This window comes from Bactrocera neohumeralis, chromosome 3 (genome assembly GCF_024586455.1).
Source record: "Bactrocera neohumeralis isolate Rockhampton chromosome 3, APGP_CSIRO_Bneo_wtdbg2-racon-allhic-juicebox.fasta_v2, whole genome shotgun sequence".
Taxonomy (NCBI): Eukaryota; Metazoa; Arthropoda; class Insecta; order Diptera; family Tephritidae; genus Bactrocera; species Bactrocera neohumeralis.
This window is the reverse complement of record NC_065920.1, coordinates 18132824-18155411: the sequence shown is the minus strand read 5'-3', so window position 1 is coordinate 18155411 and position 22588 is coordinate 18132824. Positions and strand designations below refer to the sequence as shown.

The 22588-nt window shown below is 36.7% G+C and overlaps 5 protein-coding genes and 1 long non-coding RNA gene across 6 annotated transcripts; 2 read left to right on the top strand and 4 right to left on the bottom strand.

The window, feature by feature from the left end:
• Positions 1 to 144: 144 nt before the first annotated feature.
• On the bottom strand, positions 145 to 2299 carry LOC126752134 (putative inorganic phosphate cotransporter). The gene is made up of 6 exons (XM_050462712.1): positions 2248 to 2299; positions 1983 to 2170; positions 1447 to 1896; positions 986 to 1370; positions 591 to 829; positions 145 to 526 (listed from the first exon to the last, which is right to left on the bottom strand). The coding sequence occupies exons 1-6, from the start codon at positions 2297 to 2299 to the stop codon at positions 398 to 400; spliced, it is 1443 nt and encodes a 480-aa protein (XP_050318669.1). The 3' UTR covers positions 145 to 397.
• On the top strand, positions 696 to 4556 carry LOC126752136 (uncharacterized). The gene is made up of 3 exons (XR_007665962.1): positions 696 to 872; positions 3766 to 4039; positions 4122 to 4556. It is a non-coding gene; the product is annotated as an uncharacterized LOC126752136 (long non-coding RNA).
• Positions 2744 to 6701, bottom strand: LOC126752133 (putative inorganic phosphate cotransporter). The gene is made up of 5 exons (XM_050462711.1): positions 6437 to 6701; positions 4247 to 4929; positions 3788 to 4184; positions 3413 to 3654; positions 2744 to 3160 (listed from the first exon to the last, which is right to left on the bottom strand). Exons 1-5 carry the CDS (start codon positions 6549 to 6551, stop codon positions 3041 to 3043), a joined length of 1557 nt encoding a protein of 518 aa, XP_050318668.1. The 5' UTR covers positions 6552 to 6701; the 3' UTR covers positions 2744 to 3040.
• Positions 6702 to 7151: 450 nt separating this feature from the next.
• On the bottom strand, positions 7152 to 9438 carry LOC126753795 (heat shock protein 70). The gene has a single exon (XM_050465494.1). The coding sequence runs from the start codon at positions 9268 to 9270 to the stop codon at positions 7360 to 7362; it is 1911 nt and encodes a 636-aa protein (XP_050321451.1). The 5' UTR covers positions 9271 to 9438; the 3' UTR covers positions 7152 to 7359.
• A 6129-nt stretch (positions 9439 to 15567) lies between these two features.
• On the bottom strand, positions 15568 to 17822 carry LOC126753796 (heat shock protein 70). The gene has a single exon (XM_050465495.1). The coding sequence runs from the start codon at positions 17647 to 17649 to the stop codon at positions 15739 to 15741; it is 1911 nt and encodes a 636-aa protein (XP_050321452.1). The 5' UTR covers positions 17650 to 17822; the 3' UTR covers positions 15568 to 15738.
• Positions 17823 to 20197: 2375 nt separating this feature from the next.
• Positions 20198 to 22433, top strand: LOC126753797 (heat shock protein 70-like). The gene has a single exon (XM_050465496.1). It carries the CDS (start codon positions 20366 to 20368, stop codon positions 22274 to 22276), a length of 1911 nt encoding a protein of 636 aa, XP_050321453.1. The 5' UTR covers positions 20198 to 20365; the 3' UTR covers positions 22277 to 22433.
• The last annotated feature ends 155 nt before the right edge of the window (positions 22434 to 22588 follow it).

The following is a 22588-nucleotide window of genomic DNA, read 5'->3' as shown; positions in this document are numbered from 1 at the left end:
TACAACACCACTCACTTAAGTAACTGGCAACACTGTTAGTAACTGTAAAAACAATTCGGCGAAAAAATGCCATTTAAGCGCGAGCGGAAATTGAAATGTTTTCAAAATTCACAATTCGGTGTTAAAATAAGTAAAGTTTTGGCTGTAATTATTTATTATTGATTAAAAATTGTACCACAAAGGAATATGTAAATATAAATTAGCAAAGGTGAGTAAATTGCGAGTGATAGATGTGGGGAAATAAATTAACAAGGAGAAGGCTTCATTGTCACTAGTAGTGGTAACTATTTGTTAATTATTATATATAAAGTACGTTGTACTCCGTCGAAACCAATTTATTGCAATCTTACTTCAATCAAATTGGTTGTGGAAGTAATTTTGTAATGAATAAGAATAATTATTCCTTCTTGGGAGGTTCATTCCATTCTTGTACTTCTGCTGTACCCCAAATGCAAAATGGAATTGTGGGTAGCGTTAGAATAGCAAGCGCCAACCAAAATACTTCCTGCCATTCATGTAACAGAGTCTATATATACATATATTAAATTAGTAATATTTATGTACAACTAATATTTCTATACTTTTCATACCTTTACAGTAATCCAACCTACAGAATACGGAGCGAGTACACCAGCAATGCCACCTATACCGTTTACAATAGCCATAACTGTAGCCGAATAGTTGGGTGTCATATCGTTCGCAGTAAGCTTTATTCCTGCATAAAAACCGCCCATGAGTGCCATTGAGATGGAAAAACATAAAATTATCCACACTGTATCGCAACCAATATATACGGCTATAACCATAAAGAGCCCAGAAGGTGTGGCAGCTAATGTGCGAAAAATTTGTGTGATAATATACATTTAATTAAGGTAAGCGGCTAAATATTTGGCTTATTTAAATATATAAACATATGTATGTCGATTGCAAGCGATCGGTTAAGAGAATATTTCATACTTATTGCATTTAATGTGAAAGTTGTTACCAATGAATGTCATCCATTTGCGTACACATGTTGCTCGTGTCACATTCCGTTTAATTATACAGTCTGCTATTGCTCCCAAGAGTAGCGAAGATAGCCAAAATAATAAAAATGGAATTGAAGAATATATGCCGGTTTTAAGAATTTGCAATTGCAATACATCATTTAAAAATTTTGGAAAACATGAAGACATAACATAAAAACCCCAATCGTGCGCGATTTGTGCCAAAATAAGCACCCACATTTCTTTGCTCTTAAATACTGGAATCCAAGGGAACGGGGGTAAATTATGGTCACGTCCAAGACGACCCATATGTTTCAGCAGATATTCCTTTTCCTTGTCACTGATATAGGGATGCGAATTTGGATCACTAAAGCACATCATTATCTACAATTGTTATTATATAGTTATTAATGTATGTATTTTACGTTATTGAATTAATGGCAGTACTTCTATAACTTACAAAAAACAAAATCCATAACGTCGCCATTATACCAAATGTATAAAATACCCAAGGCCATGTAGTGTAACGCAGTAAAGTGCCTGAAATACTATTACTCAGCACGGTACCCATTTGGCCACCGCCCATTATGAAAGCACCCAGTAAACTACGTTCATGTACGGGTACCCAATGTGCCAATAGTGCGCTACACGAAGGATATGAAAAGCCAGCACCGAATCCCATTACACTGCGTAGCACAATTAAAGCATACGGTCCGAGTAATGTGATGCATAAGGGTGTTAATAATGTTAATATCGTTACTGTAGACATGCCACAAACTAACACCCATTTAGCGCCATATTTTTCGGCTAGCAAACCAGCAGGTACATGTCCTATAATATAGCCTATGTAAAAAGAGCCAAGTATGTAACCTTGCAGTTCCTGTGACCAATCATATTCGCCACCCGGTATCTACGTAGAAAACGAAAGAAGCGCTTGCTTTTACAATTACCTCAGTGATATGCTATTGGTACACATATGTATGTACTTATATTTACTTTTTCTTCCTCAATGGTTATATCGGGTTTTGGACAAACTTCTCCACTAGCTGTTGTTTCATTCGAATACTTGCGCTCTAAAACTAAGCGTGTAATTGTAACGGAAATGCAACTACGTAGCGTGTAATTGTTAATTATGGAAAGAAATCCCATTATAGACATAATGACCCGTTGAGGTATCGGCACCACTAAATTGGAAAAGTTTGCATATATATGTATATGTATATATTTTATGTATGCACTATATTTTCTTTATAAAACTTACTTTGTGATAATTTTTTGCCCCATTCTGGTCGTTTATCTTCCAAAGTTTCCATTTTATTTATTTATTTTGCTTTTTATTTTATTATTAGCATTATTTCTTGTTTTGAGTAATTAGAAAATTTAGTGGTGCCAATTTTTTCGTTTGACAACATTTTCAAATTCACAAAAAAATTTAAACATTACAAAATTTAAAAATTAACATGTAAAATGTAAAATGTAATTTTAATAAAATATTAGCATATATTTTTACCCAAAAGTGATATTACTCCTTTTATAATACGCTACAACAGGTTGGAAAACAAACACACATTCGGACTAGCTTTACCGATTATTAAATAAAATCAAATATAAATAAATAATTGTAAAATATTAATTTTTTAAATAAAAATAAAATTATGGATGTGTGTTTAATGCGACTTTTCCACAGGAAGGTTCATTTAGAGACCTCCTGCAATTTTGCCAGCATTTATAACCTCACTAATTTTGCCCAACAACAACTCTGAAACAAATACTTTTGTCTAACGAAAAAAAATTTTTACCGAAACAAAAATACCCTTCACAAATAAAAAAGTTTTCATACACGCACTTTATTTGAGTCGGTCAGTTTGGATATATGTACAGTCTCCTGACTGTGAAAGACCGACGTGGCTACATTTTATAGATTCTTCGACGTTTTCTTGTGGGTGTTACAAATGTGATGGCAAAATTAATTTACTCTACACAAATTCATAATATATGTTTAACGGCACACTTTTTAGCTTTTAATTGCTTAGTATAACAAATAATCGCAATTTTCATTCAATTTTATTCGAATCTGACGTCAAAGGGATTAGTTGATCAAATGGTTGTATATCACCCGATATCAGCAGCGTTGAGATTAACCATAAAAACGCGTGTACAATTTTGAATTGTGACTGAAAACAAACAATAAAATATTTAAAAACTTTAAATACAATTTAATTAAATTTTATCAAATTCTAAAAAACAAAAAAATATATCAATATTTAAACGTATTTTTTAAAACATAATTTTCACTTACAAAACAATTGACTAAATTACGATTTTGTTATTGAAAATAATTACATAAAATTCTAATAAACGAAAATATATACATATGTACATATGTATTAATATTAACATAAAAATAAAAATAAATGTATACCCACCCAACCAGCGAACGAGTGCTTAATAAAGGGGGCAACGATGCCCGAAATCGAGCCTATGCCATTAGCAATACCCATAAGTGTGGCTGCGAAATTCGGACTCATGTCTAACGGTGTCAATTTTATGCCCGCATAGTAACTGCCCAAAACATTTATGGCACAATGGCAGAAGGCAAATAAGTTGCTCGTTTCACTGCAAGTTAAACAAGGCAGTAGACTATCGTACAGATTGGGAGCCACTGCAGCTGCGGTGGAAAATAAAATTATTTTTATAGTTATTTTTACATTATCTCATTTTTAGTCTATGATTTGTAGAAACTAAATATCTATTCATATTTAATATATTATTGTTTCAGCGCCATCTCTCCACATACATACCTACGAATGCCATCAGTTTTCGCATAACCGTCACGGAGAATATTTCATAGTTGACTAGCAAATCCGAGACCACACCGGATAGCACAGACAGCAACCAATTCATAATATACGGCATTTGATTCTGCAAGCCATTGATCACATTTTCAATTAACGGTTGCTGTTTGGCGTCTTTTATAAATTGTGGAACCTCAGCCGCATGTTCCAGCTGTGTCCAATCATATTGTATGGTGGCCGAAATGAGCGCCCACATAGGTAAATTTCGAAAAATGTCCCGCCATGGAGTTTTTGTCGTTTTATGCTGACAACGCTCTACTAAACCGATTTCTTTTTGCAGATATTGCTTTTCCCTCACTTTGATGAATGGATTTTCCTCTGGCGTATTGTAACACATGTATGTCTAGTTTGTGGAAGAAGATCGACTTATTTTGCTTTTAAAGTCATGTTTTTTAGTGTACTTACGAAACCAATGAACCAAAGTAATGTGCATACACCAAAGTAATAGAAAATCAACGACCAATCGTAGCGATGTAATAGCAAGCCGGCTATAAAATTACCCATTGAAATGCCAATTTGACTGCCACTTAGCACCAGTGAGCCCAACGTTGCGCGCTCCTTACCCGGCACCCATTTGGAGAGCAATTCGCTTAATGCTGGATACGTTGGTCCTTCACTGAAGCCAATTAGCAAACGTATCGCTATAAGTGCCAATGGACCACCCCATTTCACCACAGCTGGTGTGAGCAACGTAAGCAATGCGGTTATGGCCAAACCAATAGCAAGCACCCACTTGCCACCATAACGCATAGCAAGCTGAGCACTTGGTATGTGTGACAAAACATAGCCCACATAAAAGGAGACTAGAATAAATGTTTGCAGCTGATCAGACCAATCATAGGTGTCATCTTTACCATGACGCCCGTTGCTGAAACTCAATAATGTACCATTTCGATGTTGTTCCATGCGTTCATATAAATTGAATGAACTCAACTTGACGGTATCCAGATTGCGTATGCGTATTTGCTTACGTTTGGGTGCAACGATATGCGCCAGAGCGATATCCAAACAGTGACGCATTGTATAGGCATTGACAATGGCGAGGAAACCGAAAAAACACAAGATGAAACGTTGCGGCACAACATTTGCTGCAATAAAATTAAAGACATTTATGGTAAGTGGATTGAGCATTTTTTATAATTGTTATAAAGACCTTTTTTTGATAATTTTTATAAAGAAAAGTGTTATTGTGATGCACAATTACACACCTTTCAACTAAGAAGCTATAACAGTGCTGGTAAATTTTGAAAACAAGAAAAAACGTTTACTTGAGCTGAACCGAAACTATAATACCCTTCACAGCTGCATTTCTTATAGCATAAAAGAGTATAAAAAGATCTTTATCTTGATTTTGATCGGCCATTTACAATTCAAGCTATATGCTATAGTGACACGATGCGCATGCTATTTTCGGAAAATGTATGCCGTCTTTGGCAATAATAAACGCCAAATTTGGTGAAGATACAGGGTTGTCCGGAAAGTAATAGGACTGAGTCGATTAAAAAAAATGTATTGAACCAATCGTTAAATTTCTTTAAAAACTTTCAAAATAGTTTTCCAAGCATTGAAGGCGGTACGGAAGGCATTCTTCGGAATAGCCTTGAGAGCCGAGATGTATGCTGCAGGGATCCCCTGTGTCGCCTCATCGGCCTTTTCAGACAAGGAAACAAAACTAGTTCGGGGCGGGTCACATCTGAGGTGTAGGGCGACTGCGGAAGCATTGGGACGTCGGCCTTGAAAAGGTAGCTGTAACAAGAAAGGCGGTGTAAGCCGGGCGGGGCGTTGCCGCTTTGTCTAGGAGGAACAAATTCGTGGTGGACGAGGCCTGTGATGTCAATGAGACAATGAGCACCGTTTTCACTTTGGATTTGCTTATTCTTCCGGTCTTCATCACCGATCTCTTCACGACTCTCCAAAAAGGCCTGGTGCCACCGAAACACATCACATCTTGCTAAAGCAACATCTGGGTAAGCTTGCTTGATCATATCAAACGTCTCTGTTGCAGATTTAACGAGTTTCACATAGTATTTAATCACGTACCTCTACTCTAACGAACGCTACATTTATGGCTTGCACCACTCACAGAAACACGTCGCGCGAAAATGTTTGTCATGACTCTCTAGGTGCTCGTTCGTTAGCTAGAAACGCCCCCTACCGAATCCAGTCGGTGCGCGAACGCTCCGAAGTACAGTCGCGGCGGAAGAAAATCAGTCCTATTAATTTCCGAACTAAAATCTTCCATACAAAAATTTGATTGTGATCGGTCAGTTTGCATTGCAGCTATATGCTGTAGTGATCCGCTATCGGCGATTTCGATAAATCTGCAGCTTCTAAGAGAGAACTGACGTATGTAAAACTTCAATTTAATATCTTAAAATCTAGTTCACGTATATACAGACAGACCGACGGACAGACGGATAGGACTAAATCACAGTTCGTCACGCTGATTATTATTTCCTTCTGGGTATTACGAACTTTGTGGCAAACTCAATAGAACCTGTTCAGGGTATGAAAGTTATGGTTTTTGGAGGAAATGCTCTTGTAATACCAGAAGCTCATGATGCTTTATCTTGCTTAATTTTCTCTGTTACTTACATATATTGAGCAAATGCTGCTGTATGGCATCAAACCAAGGAAATTGTTTCTTTATCCATGCCGTTATCAACGGTCTTTGTTGGGCTACCCACAAATTTTCTGTAGCTGTGGCCATGCAGCACACCAACACAATTTTTTATATATTTATTTTCAATAACAAAATCGTAATTTAGTTTGTTTTGTAACTGAATGTTATGGTTAAAGAATCACGTTTAAATATTTGCTAATAAGCGAAGAAATATTATAAAAATTAAAGAGCTAAAAAAACAACCGATTGCACGAAAAGATTTTGAGGTGAAAATATCTAATAAAAAAAGCAAAGAAAATTTTGTGGAATTGAAATCATATAAATACAAATACAAAAACTTTTTTCGAAAATTTATTTATTTTATTTCAAATTATGCAAAATGTCGTTTCCTGAAACATTATAGCAGGTCGAAACTAAAAAATGTGTACAGCAAATGTTTAAAATTTCTTAATTGGAGATTCTAAAATATCTAAAATAGCCACTAAGTTCATTATTTTTAATGTCATCATTAAATATCCAGACTTTAGTTACCACTTTTCTCGGCATTCGTTACCAGACACACATACAAATAGTGATATTTTGAAGATCAAAATTCATAACAACCAAATTATTAAATTAATTATTTACAGATGAGCAAAATAAACCTTCATATTATCTCAATCTTCGAGGCCCCATTAAAACAAGAAATTTTCTTTTAAATATATAATTTGTTCATTTTCTATATTTTCAATAATACTTTTCCATTTACATAGTAAATGAAATTAGAAAACTTAGAAATTCGTTAAACTCAGTCTATCTTAACAAAATTATTCTAAAACCTATTTAACATTATGAGAAAAAATCCTTAAAAGTATGCATTTCTACAAAGGGAATTCTATTTCTATAATAAATAAATTTAATCTACTTCCTCAACGGTGGGTCCAGTATGTCCACCATTGAATCCGCCCGCTTGTTGACCGCAAGACGCTCCTTGTGCTCCACCACTATGTAGTTTTGTCATGATTGGTGAACAGAGTTTGGTGAGCGTGTTCATTTTGTCTTCGTACTCTTCCTTGTCGGCCAATGTGTTGGCATCGAGCCATTTGATTGTGTCGTCACAAGCCTTCAATGCTTCGCTCTTCTCCTGAGCACTCAATTTATCACCAGCGCCGTCCAGAGCTTGTTTCACACCAAATACATAACTCTCCAAGTTATTTCTAGCCGCGATCTTATTGCGTTGTCGTTCATCTTCTTCGGCATAACGTTCCGCCTCGTTCACCATACGATCGATTTCGGCTTGTGATAGACGTCCTTTGTCGTTCTTGATGGTGATGTTCTTGGCATTTCCTGAACTCAACTCCTTCGCCGATACATTCAGAATACCATTGGCGTCCAGATCAAAGGTTACCTCAATCTGTGGCACTCCGCGTGGGGCTGGCGGTATGCCCGATAAATCGAAAGTACCCAAACGATTGTTGTCCTTGGTCATCACACGTTCACCCTCGTACACTTGGATTGTGACACCACTTTGGTTGTCTGAGTATGTTGAGAATGTTTGAGTTTGTTTGCATGGTATTCGACAATTTCGTTCAATGATTTTTGCCATAACACCACCAGCTGTTTCGATACCCAAAGACAATGGTGCTACGTCGACCAATAGCACATCTTGGATTTCACTGCTCTTATCACCACTTAGAATAGCAGCTTGAACGGCTGCACCATATGCCACTGCCTCATCTGGGTTGATTGAAAGATTCAGACTCTTGCCACAGAAGAACGACTGTAGTAGGCTCTGCACCTTTGGAATACGTGTGGAACCACCAACCAATACAATATCGTGTATCTGATTCTTGTCCATCTTCGCGTCATTCAACGCCTTCTCTACAGGGTCCAAGGTCTGACGGAATAGATCGGCGCACAATTCTTCAAAGCGAGCTCGTGATACTTTCGTGTAGAAGTCCACTCCTTCGTATAATGCATCGATTTCGATGGTGGCTTCGGTGCTCGATGATAAGGTACGCTTCGCACGTTCGGCTGCTGTTCGTAGACGACGTAATGCTCTTGGATTCGAACGCAGATCTTTTTTGTACTTTCGTTTGAACTCATCAGCCAAGTGGTTGACCAGTCGGTTGTCAAAATCTTCACCACCAAGATGTGTGTCACCGGCGGTGGCACGCACTTCGAACAATGAACCCTCGTCAATGGTCAAGATGGATACATCAAAAGTGCCACCACCCAAATCGAAGATCAGTACATTACGTTCACCTTTCAAATTTTTATCCAGACCGTAGGCCAGGGCGGCTGCTGTGGGTTCGTTAATGATTCGTAGCACATTCAAACCAGCAATACGACCCGCATCCTTAGTCGCCTGTCTCTGTGAATCATTGAAGTATGCTGGTACTGTGATGACGGCGTCTGATACTGTTGTGCCTAGATATGCCTCAGCGGTTTCCTTCATCTTGGTCAACACCATTGATGAGATTTCTTCTGGCGCAAAGCGTTTGTTCTCACCTTTGTATTCGACAGAGATCTTTGGTTTGCCACCATCGCTCACGACTTTAAAAGGCCAATGTTTGACATCCTCCATGATCTTCGGATCGTCATACTTTCGTCCAATTAATCGTTTGGCGTCGAATACTGTGTTCTTTGGATTCATCGCAACCTGATTCTTCGCCGCATCGCCAATGAGTCGCTCTGAATCTGTGAAGGCAACGTAACTGGGTGTTGTGCGGTTGCCTTGGTCATTGGCGATAATCTCCACTTTGCCGTGTTGGAAGACACCAACACAGGAGTATGTTGTTCCCAAATCAATACCGATTGCTACCATTTTGACTTGTGTTTTTCTTGTACTTATTTTTCACTATAAACTTTTTAATATTATACTTTGTAGAACTTTTAAAAATATTTATATCACTTTGTGTTAAAAACACTTTCACGTTTGTTTGTTACAATCTCTCAAAGAGTTGTTAATACTTTGCTTGTTTATTCAATTCTGATACGAAGAGCGCTCATGGCTGGTATTTATACCAAAATGGCTCTTCATCGAATATTCCGGATGCTCTTTCTCGAATTTTCTACACTAATCTGCAAGCAGGGTGGAAATTTCGATTCTCATAGTAGCTGTCGTATGATATGGGAGTACATGAATAATAATATACATATGTATGTATTATATGTACATACAGATATAGGTATTTCTGCCTGCTATAAGGCAAATAATTATATGAGAGAATCAAAAATTAATTCTCTCTACTCGCTGCTCTTCAATGTCGCACAGTGTAGTTTATCAATTTTAGTTGGAGTAAATAAATACCATTGATTAAATAAAGATAAGGATTCAATTAATTGTATTTTATACTTCCAGAAAATCCAATTTTTCTCATCAACATCATGAATTTATGCAAATCTTTAGCTTTCTGGGATCTGTCTTTTGCTTGATTGTTGAGTTATTCATTCTTTACAGTGAAACTTTAATATAATCAGAACAATTTAAAACTAGATTTTCTGACTAAAATTTAGTATTAAGAAACGATCGTACTTGCATATATTAATTAATTGCTAAAAAGTTTTATGCAAAAAAATGAGTATCTGCAGAAATCCAAAATTAAAGCAAAGCTTCCAAATTGAACTAATGTATTATGAAAGTATTGAATTCCTGCCCAAAGTTTTCACAATTTCGTTGCGTTGTTATACTGTGCTTATTTTTTTGTTACGAAGAGGAATCAAAACAAAAGAAACACCGCGAACTACTCTATCCTTCATTCTCGAAATTCATGTTTATGTGTATGAGAGATATCTCAAACCTAATTTATGGAGGTCATAGATACTTGTACATACATATGCATATGTATATGCATGTGTAAATTGGTAGATACGTGAGTATAACGTATATTCATATAATTTTTTCTCTTTAAGAGTAGACGTCTTGAGATTCTCTCTTCAGAATGGACGCGTTTTAAATTTGTTTGCAATGTTTAACAAAGGTGTATCGTATACATTTCCTGATGTACATAAATATGTACATCCATTTGTATATTCAGATGTACATACATACATATATATATGTATATATAAGTATATATTTTTCTGTCGGCATAAAATACTTAAGTATGCATATAAGTAATAGAAACTTCTAGAAGTTTCTGCAATTTAAGGATAATTATTTACACATAGAGGAAGATTTCTACATTTCCACTATTAAACACACACTCTGCTACAATAAATATGCCAAATCAATTTCATTAAGGCAGCGGTGAGGGTAGAGGAAAATATTTTTGGACTAGACAAAGATCATTTTCAGACCAGGCCAGTAGCACTTACATATGTACATACATATATAATTATAATACTTTGAACAGAGTTTAATATAATATACATACATATGTGTTGTCGTTAAATTTCAACTAAAAGTAGGCTGTATCTCGTCTATGTTTCAATTTTAAATTTAATTAAAAGTAATTTGTACGTTTTTATACACTTGCAGCATGTTGCTACAGAAAGAGTTTTGTTCACCTAACAGTTGTATCACTTGAAACTAATCGAGTTAAATATAGGATTATATACATACATACAGTTGTCCACAAAAAAATAGGAGTGACCACATGAGAAAACCTAATTGTTAATTTTCATTAACAAAAATGTTTTTTTTTTTTTCAAAATTTTTGCACAATGTAATTTGCTAAAGATCTATCAACATTTCCAGATTTCACCTATTTCAATCAAACAGAAAAAAATATTTATGTATATCGCAGTTAATATCAAGTAAACTAAAAAACTAGTTCCACAAAAAAATAGGAGTATATTATGTAATACGAGACCGTTCTATAATTTTAATATATAATGGTTCCAAAGTTTCACAGAATATTAAAATAATTAATATTTCGTTGAATAACCTCGATTTTTTTAACACAACATCACATCACCGAGGCTTGGAGTCTATGAGATCCTGGCAACGTTTTATTGGTATTCCTTTCCAAGCCTCTTTTACTACTTGCCATAAATCTCTCGAATTGGTTGGTTTCTCTTCAGCTACTTTCTTCTTGATATCTGTCCACAGGTTTTGAATGGGGTTGAAGTCAGGAGACTAAGCAGGTCACCACATAATCTCAACTCCGTTGGCCCTAAACCATTTTTTTGCGCACTTGCTAGTATGTTTAGGGTCATTATCCAGTTGATACCCATAGCAATGGCATATTCCATGAGGCATGTGTCAACATGACCTCATATAATATTTTGACATCTGCCCTTTGGTCCATGATGCCTTCAACAGTTTCAATATTAACTGACAAATTTAGTTCATCATGGATGCTCCTGGCTGAAGCAAAAGGATTAATTTTGCAGTACCGTACTACTTATATTGCGATCGTTTGCAGTGGATGTTTTGCGCTTTTGTCTACGAATTTCATTTTTGTTTCTATAAATGATTTCCTCTAACTACTGGAGAAAAACCCAATGATTAAATAAAACAATAACTAATGTGATTTAAAAAAGTTATGCAGCCAAACACATTTTTCATATTGGCACTCCTATTATTATACTCTCGCAACAATGTTGCTAACGAGAGTATTATAGTTTTGTTCACATAACGGTTGTTTGTAAGTCCTAAAACTAAAAGAGTCAGATATAGGGTTATATATACCAAAGTGATCAGGGCGACGAGTAGAGTCGAAATCCGGATGTCTGTCTGTCCGTCCGTCCGTCTGTCCGTCCGTCCGTGCAAGCTGTAACTTGAGTAAAAATTGAGATATCATGATGAAACTTGGTACACGTATTCCTTGGCTCCATAAGAAGGTTAAGTTCGAAGATGGGCAAAATCGGCCAACTGCCACGCCCACAAAATGGCGGAAACCGAAAACCTATAAAGTGTCATAACTAAGCCATAAATAAAGATATTAAAGTGAAATTAGGCACAAGGGATCGCATTAGGGAGGGGCATATTTGGACGTAATTGTTCTGGAAAAGTGGGCGTGGCCCCGCCCCCTACTAAGTTTTTTGTACATATCTCGGAAACTACTATAGCTATGTCAACCAAACTCTACAGAGCCGTTTTTTTCAGGCATTTCCATATACAGTTCAAAAATGGAAGTAATCGGATTATAACCACGCCCACCTCCCATACAAAGGTTATGTTCAAAATCACTAAAAGTGCGTTAACCGACTAACAAAAAACGTCAGAAACACTTAATTTTACGGAAGAAGTGGCAGAAGGAAGCTGCACCCAGGCTTTTTTTAAAAATTAAAAATGGGCGTGGCGCCGCCCACTTATGGACCAAGAACCATATCTCAGGAACTACTAGACCGATTTCAATGAAATTCGGTATATAATATTTCCTTAACACCCTGATGACATGTACGAAATATGGGTGAAATCGGTTCACAACCACGCCTTCTTCCAATATAAAGCTATTTTGAATTCCATCTGATGCCTTCTCTGTATAACACGAGTATAAACATTAGGAACCAATGATGATAGCGGAATAAAACTTTACAAAAATACGGTATTTGAAAAATATTTAAATGACGGATAATGAAATCTCGATTATCACTTTATCATGCGAGAGTATAAAATGTTCGGTGACACCCGAACTTAGCCCTTCCTTACTTGTTTTTACATATAAACGATCACGATGAAAGGGCGTAGTTGAAATCCGGGTGACTGTCTGTCCGTCCGTGCAAGCTGTAACTTGAGTAAAAATTAAGATATCTTGATGAAACTTAGCACACATGTTCTTTGGCACCATACGAAGTTTGGTATTGTAGATGGGCGTAATCGGACCACTGCTAGCGTGGGGCGTGGCACAATTTGAAATTTCATCTGATTCTTTCACATGTCAATGTACAAATCAAGAAACAATTAATATAACAGTATAAAATTTTAGAACTCCTTTAAATCTTGTCACCTTATGACCAAATATTGAAGGAAAACTGTTCAAGCCGCTAAGTAATGAATACGTGGACCCCAGTACCTATGATGACAGAAAATATCGATCAGTGCGTGAGATATATGTACATATGTATAATTAAAATTCAAAAGAATTAGTCTTTACATACATACATATGTGCATAAAATAGATAAAATTCAATGATTGCCCTGGCCCCCATATATGTACATACATACATATGTACCTGTGGCTATGATAATATCAGGATTTTCGAACATCCGGTTGACTTTATTCCATATAGATTGTTGATTGTGTTTAAGATTTTTTGCCCACAGTCAGTGAACCAATAATAACTTTTACAAAGTTTGACTTTGGAGTAACTTATTTCCTAAAGTACTACAACTTTTGAGTTACAACCAAAGGTGAGAAGAATGCCGCTTTATTTGTCATTATGCAATTGAAATTTATTTTTTAAAATCCAATTTTCTCCAAAAAAATAAACAATTTAAAATAACTCCATTTACGAAGACCAAAAAAATTAAATTTTAAATTGACATTTTAACACGCTTTAATCGAAAGTGATACTTTGTATATGCACTTTTGCCCTTTATTATTGAAATCTTTTATTCATAGAAAGCATCAATTTTTGCCTAACTTCAGGACCTATATTTGCCCACAAAACTTGAAGAGCACCCTTAACCTCATTTTTATACTCTCGCAACAATGTTGCTAAGGAGAGTATTATAGTTTTGTTCACATAACGGTTGTTTGTAAGTCCTAAAACTAAAAGAGTCAGATATAGGGTTATATATACCAAAGTGATCAGGGTGACGAGTAGAGTTGAAATCCGGATGTCCGTCCGTCTGTCCGTCCGTCCGTCCGTGCAAGCTGTAACATGAGTAAAAATTGAGATATCATGATTAAACTTGGTACACGTATTTCTTGGCTCCATAAGAAGGTTAAGTTCGAAGATGGGCAAAATCGGCCCACTGCCACGCCCACAAAATGGCGGAAACCGAAAACCTATAAAGTGTCATAACTAAGCCATAAATAAAGATATTAAAGTGAAATTTGGCACAAAGGATCGCATTAGGGAGGGGCATATTTGGACGTAATTTTTTTGGAAAAGTGGGCTTGGCCCCGCCCCCTATTAAGTTTTTTGTATATACCTCAGTAACTACTATAGCTATGTCAACCAAACTCTATAGGGTCGTTTGCTTCAGGTATTTCCATATACAGTTCAAAAATGGAAGAAATCGGATAATAACCGCGCCCACCTCCCATACAAAGGTTATGTTGAAAATCACTAAAAGTGCGTTAACCGACTAACAAAAAACGTCAACGGCGTGGCGTCGCCCACTTATGGACCAAAAACTATATCTCGGGAACTACTCAACCGATTTCAATGAAATTCGGTATGTAATATTGTCTTAACACCCTGATGACATGTACAAAATATGGGTGAAATCGGTTCACAACCACGCCTTCTTCCAATATAACGCTATTTTGAATTCCATCTGATGCCTTCTCTGTATAATATATACATTAGGAACCAATGATGATAACGGAATAAAACTTTACACAAATACGGTATTTGAAAAATATGTATGTAAATGACTGATAATGAAATCTCGATTATCACTTTATCGTGCGAGAGTATAAAATGTTCGGTGACACCCGAACTTAGCCCTTCCTTACTTGTTGCTATTAACTTTGCGCTCTCATAGCTTTGCCTACACATAGGCCTACAGGTGTTCATAGGAAGAGGAGTGTTTCACGTTGTACAACAATTCCTTAACAACAAAAGCCGAATACTTCAGATCATTATCCTGAACAAAGAAGCAGCCACTATTTAAATAGAGTCGAATTATTTTTTAATATTGCTTGTAGTCCTTTCTTTACATAACTCCTTCGCTGAAAACAAGATTAGGGGACGCCATTTGCTCCTACTGTACTTCTTTTTCTTCCGTCGGCCTGCCACCCTATTTGAGTCTTATTATCATTAAAGAAATATTCACAAAACAACAGGATCTTTAAATAAGGTTCATGAGTTCAGTTATCTGCCATACCATGACCCAATCACAACTTCAATATTATTGTTAAAAAGGAGCAATACCTTTCCTAGTATAATAGAATGTTTACAAAACATTTAAATTTCTAGGAAAATCTTCCCCAAAGAGAGTTGTTTCGTAAATGCTCTAAACTAAATAATTATGGTGGTTTATTTTAATGAAACAACAAAATTTTCTTTTAAATATACAATTTGTTCATGTTCTATATTTTCAGTCTTTTTTTATATATATTTTTTTAATTAATTATATCCTCTTATTATCTTTGAAAACTACGTAATACCTTATGGCTACATTCTTGAAATAATACATTAAAGCACAGGTTTATTTCTAAAATAATTTAGTTTAATCTACTTCCTCAACGGTGGGTCCAGTATGTCCACCATTGAATCCGCCCGCTTGTTGACCGCAAGACGCTCCTTGTGCTCCACCACTATGTAGTTTTGTCATGATTGGTGAACAGAGTTTGGTGAGCGTGTTCATTTTGTCTTCGTACTCTTCCTTGTCGGCCAATGTGTTGGCATCGAGCCATTTGATTGTGTCGTCACAAGCCTTCAATGCTTCGCTCTTCTCTTGAGCACTTAATTTATCACCAGCGCCGTCCAGCGCTTGTTTCACACCAAATACATAACTCTCCAAGTTATTTCTAGCCGCGATCTTATTGCGTTGTCGTTCATCTTCTTCGGCATAACGTTCCGCCTCGTTCACCATACGATCGATTTCGGCTTGTGATAGACGTCCTTTGTCGTTCTTGATGGTGATGTTCTTGGCATTTCCTGAACTCAACTCCTTCGCCGATACATTCAGAATACCATTGGCGTCCAGATCAAAGGTTACCTCAATCTGTGGCACTCCGCGTGGGGCTGGCGGTATGCCCGATAAATCGAAAGTACCCAAACGATTGTTGTCCTTGGTCATCACACGTTCACCCTCGTACACTTGGATTGTGACACCACTTTGGTTGTCTGAGTATGTTGAGAATGTTTGAGTTTGTTTGCATGGTATTCGACAATTTCGTTCAATGATTTTTGCCATAACACCACCAGCTGTTTCGATACCCAAAGACAATGGTGCTACGTCGACCAATAGCACATCTTGGATTTCACTGCTCTTGTCACCACTTAGAATAGCAGCTTGAACGGCTGCACCATATGCCACTGCCTCATCTGGGTTGATTGAAAGATTCAGACTCTTGCCACAGAAGAACGACTGTAGAAGGCTCTGCACCTTTGGAATACGTGTGGAACCACCAACCAATACAATATCGTGTATCTGATTCTTGTCCATCTTCGCGTCATTCAACGCCTTCTCTACAGGGTCCAAGGTCTGACGGAATAGATCGGCGCACAATTCTTCAAAGCGAGCTCGTGATACTTTCGTGTAGAAGTCCACTCCTTCGTATAATGCATCGATTTCGATGGTGGCTTCGGTGCTCGATGATAAGGTACGCTTCGCACGTTCGGCTGCTGTTCGTAGACGACGTAATGCTCTTGGATTCGAACGCAGATCTTTTTTGTACTTTCGTTTGAACTCATCAGCCAAGTGGTTGACTAGTCGGTTGTCAAAATCTTCACCACCAAGATGTGTGTCACCAGCGGTGGCACGCACTTCGAACAATGAACCCTCGTCAATGGTCAAGATGGATACATCAAAAGTGCCACCGCCCAAATCGAAGATCAGTACATTACGTTCACCTTTCAAATTCTTATCCAGACCGTAGGCCAGAGCGGCTGCAGTGGGTTCGTTAATGATTCGTAGCACATTCAAACCAGCAATACGACCGGCATCCTTAGTCGCCTGTCTCTGTGAATCATTGAAGTATGCTGGTACAGTGATGACGGCGTCTGATACTGTTGTGCCTAGATATGCTTCAGCGGTTTCCTTCATCTTGGTCAACACCATTGAAGAGATTTCTTCTGGCGCAAAGCGTTTGTTCTCACCTTTGTATTCGACAGAGATCTTTGGTTTACCACCATCGCTCACGACTTTAAAAGGCCAATGTTTGACATCCTCCATGATCTTCGGATCGTCATATTTGCGTCCAATCAATCGTTTGGCGTCGAATACTGTGTTCTTTGGATTCATCGCAACCTGATTCTTCGCCGCATCGCCAATGAGTCGCTCTGAATCTGTGAAGGCAACGTAACTGGGTGTTGTGCGGTTGCCTTGGTCATTGGCGATAATCTCCACTTTGCCGTGTTGGAAGACACCAACACAGGAGTATGTTGTTCCCAAATCAATACCGATTGCTACCATTTTGACTTGTGTTTTTCTTGTACTTATTTTTCACTATAGACTTCTTAATATTATACTTTGTTGAACTTTTATAATTATTTATATCACTTTGTGTTAAAAACACTTTCACGTTTGTTTGTTACAATCTCTCAAAGAGTTGTTAATACTTTGCTTGCTTATTCAATTCTGAAACGAAGAGCGCTCATGGCTGGTATTTATATCAAAAGGGCTCTTCATCGAATATTCCGGATGCTCTTTCTCGAAATTTCCACACCAATCTACCAGCTAGGTGAAATTTGGTTCAATTTGACGAATTCTCTCTAGCTACTTTACTCAAATACACAAATACATATATATGTAAGTCTGTACATACGAACATGATGGAACTACCTTCAAATGAATTAATAAAGTATATACTATGTACGTATTTATTTAAGAGTAAACCCAGCAGACAACTCTCTTTTCTACAATAAAAGTCATTAATAATTGAGAGCAAAAGTTAAGAAAGGTCAAGATACAAGAAACATATTCATATACATATGATATACTTATATATGGATACTTGTATGTACATATTTTCAACCATACCAACATTCTCAAAAAATATAAAAAGCAGATTGTTTAATATGTTTAACGATGATATGTATGTATAGTAGTATTTCCGAAAGATTTTTTAACATTACAGATATTCGTATAAGCGGTAGGTAATTATAAATGCATATACTACGAATATTCATTATAACTACTTAGTAATTTATGAGATTCATTTTTAAGGTTTAAAATAAAAATTTTAAGAGGTTAACTAATCCTGAGGCTTACCATACATATGTAGATTAGATCTTAGATACATTTTTTAATAAACTATTAATTTTAAAAAGTCGCATTTTTATACTAAATTTTTACTGTTTCTAATTAGTATATATGTACATATGTATATGTACATACATACATATGTACATACTAATGTATGTATAATACTTCTGGCTATCTAAGTAACTTTTCATCCTCACAATCGAGTGTCATAGTGCAACATTTATGAATAGTGTTTGAAAAATTTCGCAGTGTCGAAAAATTTTATCACGTCTCCTATTCAATGAAATGCTCATCTTATACTTATGTATGTATGTAAGCAATTTTTCAAAAAAAATTTTATGTAGAACATGTTTTCGTAGAAATGTAATAAATTCTTTTTAACTATAACAAAGAACAGCTCAAAAATTTCTACTTTATTAAAATTTTCTATCTTAAAATATTTGTCTAAATTTGGTATTTATCGATAAATTCTTACGATTAATGGGTTTTAACGGTTTTAATAATAATTACAAAATTGTCCACACATCTTTGCATACATACTGGGAATATTATTTAAAATTACCAGATGAGGAGGCGTATTCCAAAGGTCTGTCTGTCTGCTCGAGCAAGCAAAAACTTGTGTAAAAATTAACAGACTTTGATGAAATTTCCTACACGTGTGCTTTGGCACGTGACGATATCAGCCAGTCTTAGTGGGATTATTTAATTTTTGCATATCATTCTACAGATTAAAAATGGGTGTAATCGGATAATAACTCGAACATACTATACATACATCCGCTATATTAAAAACTATTAAAAGTACAAATAGCACCATACTTTATTTTATTTGAATGTAATGAATTCTGTCGGCAGTTAAATATGTAAATACATACATATGTATTCCTTTTGACTTTTCTTTCAAAGTGAAACTAAAGAAGAAATTTCCAGATACTTTTTCTCGAAATTTCCACATACAACTGTATGTACATAAGAGTGTGTAAATTGTACCAAAAAGTTGTATATACATACGTAGCACATACATATTTATGTATGTACATAATTATAACGGCTACAACACTATTTAAGAGATAATGTCGCTCTACTCTTCATCACCACCAGGTAATTACAAGAGTTAAAGAAATCAAATTTTTATTTACTCTCACCCAAATCAGTCCATTTGTATATACATACTTACAAACATTTGTATATGTCTATTAAAAATTAAAAAATGTTAAAAATAAAGGCAGTTCCACTCTAAAGTGATACCAGGGGCAGACTTCAACATTTTTATATTTTAAAATTAAACTAGTAAACATGCTATCGTTTCTCCGTAATTTATTTTAAACTACGATTCCTTCAAATATCCCCATAAGTTTTAACTTTTTAAAATTAAACCGCTTCACTGTGCTTCATACCAAAACACAGCGCGAAAGCGAATTACTCACACAAGTTTTCTCAGACTTAAATATTTCAGTGATTCAAATACGTAAATAGAGAAGAGATTTCGCTATATTGAACCGAATTTCTCTCATATATGTATGTAATTATTTGGCGGCTATAAAGTCAGAAATATCTGTTTCTGTATGTACATACATATATACATACATATGTAAATAATATTAATCATATATTCCCAGAGCATGCAAGAGCGACTATGAGAATCGAAATTTCCACCCTGCTTGTAGACTAGCGTGGAAATTTCGAGAAAGAGCATCCGGAATATTCGATGAAGAGCCCTGTTAGTATAAATACCAGCCATGAGCGCTCTTCGAATCAGAATTGAATAAGCAAGCAAAGTATTAACAACTCTTTGAGAGATTGTAACAAACAAACGTGAAAGTGTTTTTAACACAAAGTGATATAAATAATTTTAAAAGTTCTACAAAGTATAATATTAAGAAGTCTATAGTGAAAAATAAGTACAAGAAAAACACAAGTCAAAATGGTAGCAATCGGTATTGATTTGGGAACAACATACTCCTGTGTTGGTGTCTTCCAACACGGCAAAGTGGAGATTATCGCCAATGACCAAGGCAACCGCACAACACCCAGTTACGTTGCCTTCACAGATTCAGAGCGACTCATTGGCGATGCAGCGAAGAATCAGGTTGCGATGAATCCAAAGAACACAGTATTCGACGCAAAACGATTAATTGGACGAAAGTATGACGATCCGAAGATCATGGAGGATGTCAAACATTGGCCTTTTAAAGTGGTGAGCGATGGTGGCAAACCAAAGATCTCTGTCGAGTACAAAGGTGAGAACAAACGCTTTGCGCCAGAAGAAATCTCTTCAATGGTGTTGACCAAGATGAAGGAAACCGCTGAAGCATATCTAGGCACAACAGTCTCAGACGCCGTCATCACAGTACCAGCATACTTCAATGATTCACAGAGACAGGCGACTAAGGATGCGGGTCGTATTGCTGGTTTGAATGTGCTACGAATCATTAACGAACCCACAGCAGCCGCCCTGGCCTACGGTTTGGATAAGAATTTGAAAGGTGAACGTAATGTACTGATCTTCGATTTGGGCGGTGGCACTTTTGATGTATCCATCTTGACCATTGACGAGGGTTCATTGTTTGAAGTGCGTGCCACCGCTGGTGACACACATCTTGGTGGTGAAGATTTTGACAACCGACTGGTCAACCACTTGGCTGATGAGTTCAAACGAAAGTACAAAAAAGATCTGCGTTCGAATCCAAGAGCATTACGTCGTCTACGAACAGCAGCCGAACGTGCGAAGCGTACCTTATCATCGAGCACCGAAGCCACCATCGAAATCGATGCATTATACGAAGGAGTGGACTTCTACACGAAAGTATCACGAGCTCGCTTTGAAGAATTGTGCGCCGATCTATTCCGTCAGACCTTGGACCCTGTAGAGAAGGCGTTGAATGACGCGAAGATGGACAAGAATCAGATACACGATATTGTATTGGTTGGTGGTTCCACACGTATTCCAAAGGTGCAGAGCCTACTACAGTCGTTCTTCTGTGGCAAGAGTCTTAATCTTTCAATCAACCCAGATGAGGCAGTGGCATATGGTGCAGCCGTTCAAGCTGCTATTCTAAGTGGTGACAAGAGCAGTGAAATCCAAGATGTGCTATTGGTCGATGTAGCTCCATTGTCCTTGGGTATCGAAACAGCTGGTGGTGTTATGGCGAAAATCATTGAACGAAATTGCCGAATACCATGCAAACAAACTCAAACATTCTCAACATACTCAGACAACCAAAGTGGTGTCACAATCCAAGTGTACGAGGGTGAACGTGTGATGACCAAGGACAACAATCGTTTGGGTACTTTCGATTTATCGGGCATACCGCCAGCTCCACGCGGAGTGCCACAGATTGAGGTTACCTTTGATCTGGACGCTAATGGTATTCTGAATGTATCGGCGAAGGAGTTGAGTTCAGGAAATGCCAAGAACATCACCATCAAGAACGACAAAGGACGTCTATCACAAGCCGAAATCGATCGTATGGTGAACGAGGCGGAACGTTATGCCGAAGAAGATGAACGACAACGCAATAAGATCGCGGCTAGAAATAACTTGGAGAGTTATGTATTTGGTGTGAAACAAGCGCTGGACGGCGCTGGTGATAAATTGAATGCTCAGGAGAAGAGCGAAGCATTGAAGGCTTGTGACGATACAATCAAATGGCTCGATGCCAACACATTGGCCGACAAGGAAGAGTACGAAGACAAAATGAACACACTCACCAAACTCTGTTCACCAATCATGACAAAACTACATAGTGGTGGTGCACAAGGAGCGTCTTGCGGTCAACAAGCGGGCGGATTCAATGGTGGACATACTGGACCCACCGTTGAGGAAGTAGATTAAACTAAATTAGTTTAGAAATAAACCTATGCTTTAATGTATGAATTTGAGATCTTAGTTCTTAAGTTAAGAAATTTTAATTAGTTTTAGAGCAAACATGATGTTCAAACAAAAAAGACTGAAAATATAGAAAGTGAACAAATTGAATATTTAAAAGTAATTTTCATTGTTTTAATGTTAGTCGAAGAATTGGTGTATGGGTTTTTTTTATTAATTTCAAATTGCTATGGCTTATATTTAAAGAAACCACCTAGAGTTTAAAAATGTGAAGGATGAATTGTGAAGATTACATTCTTTAAAACTTTTCTGGTCTAT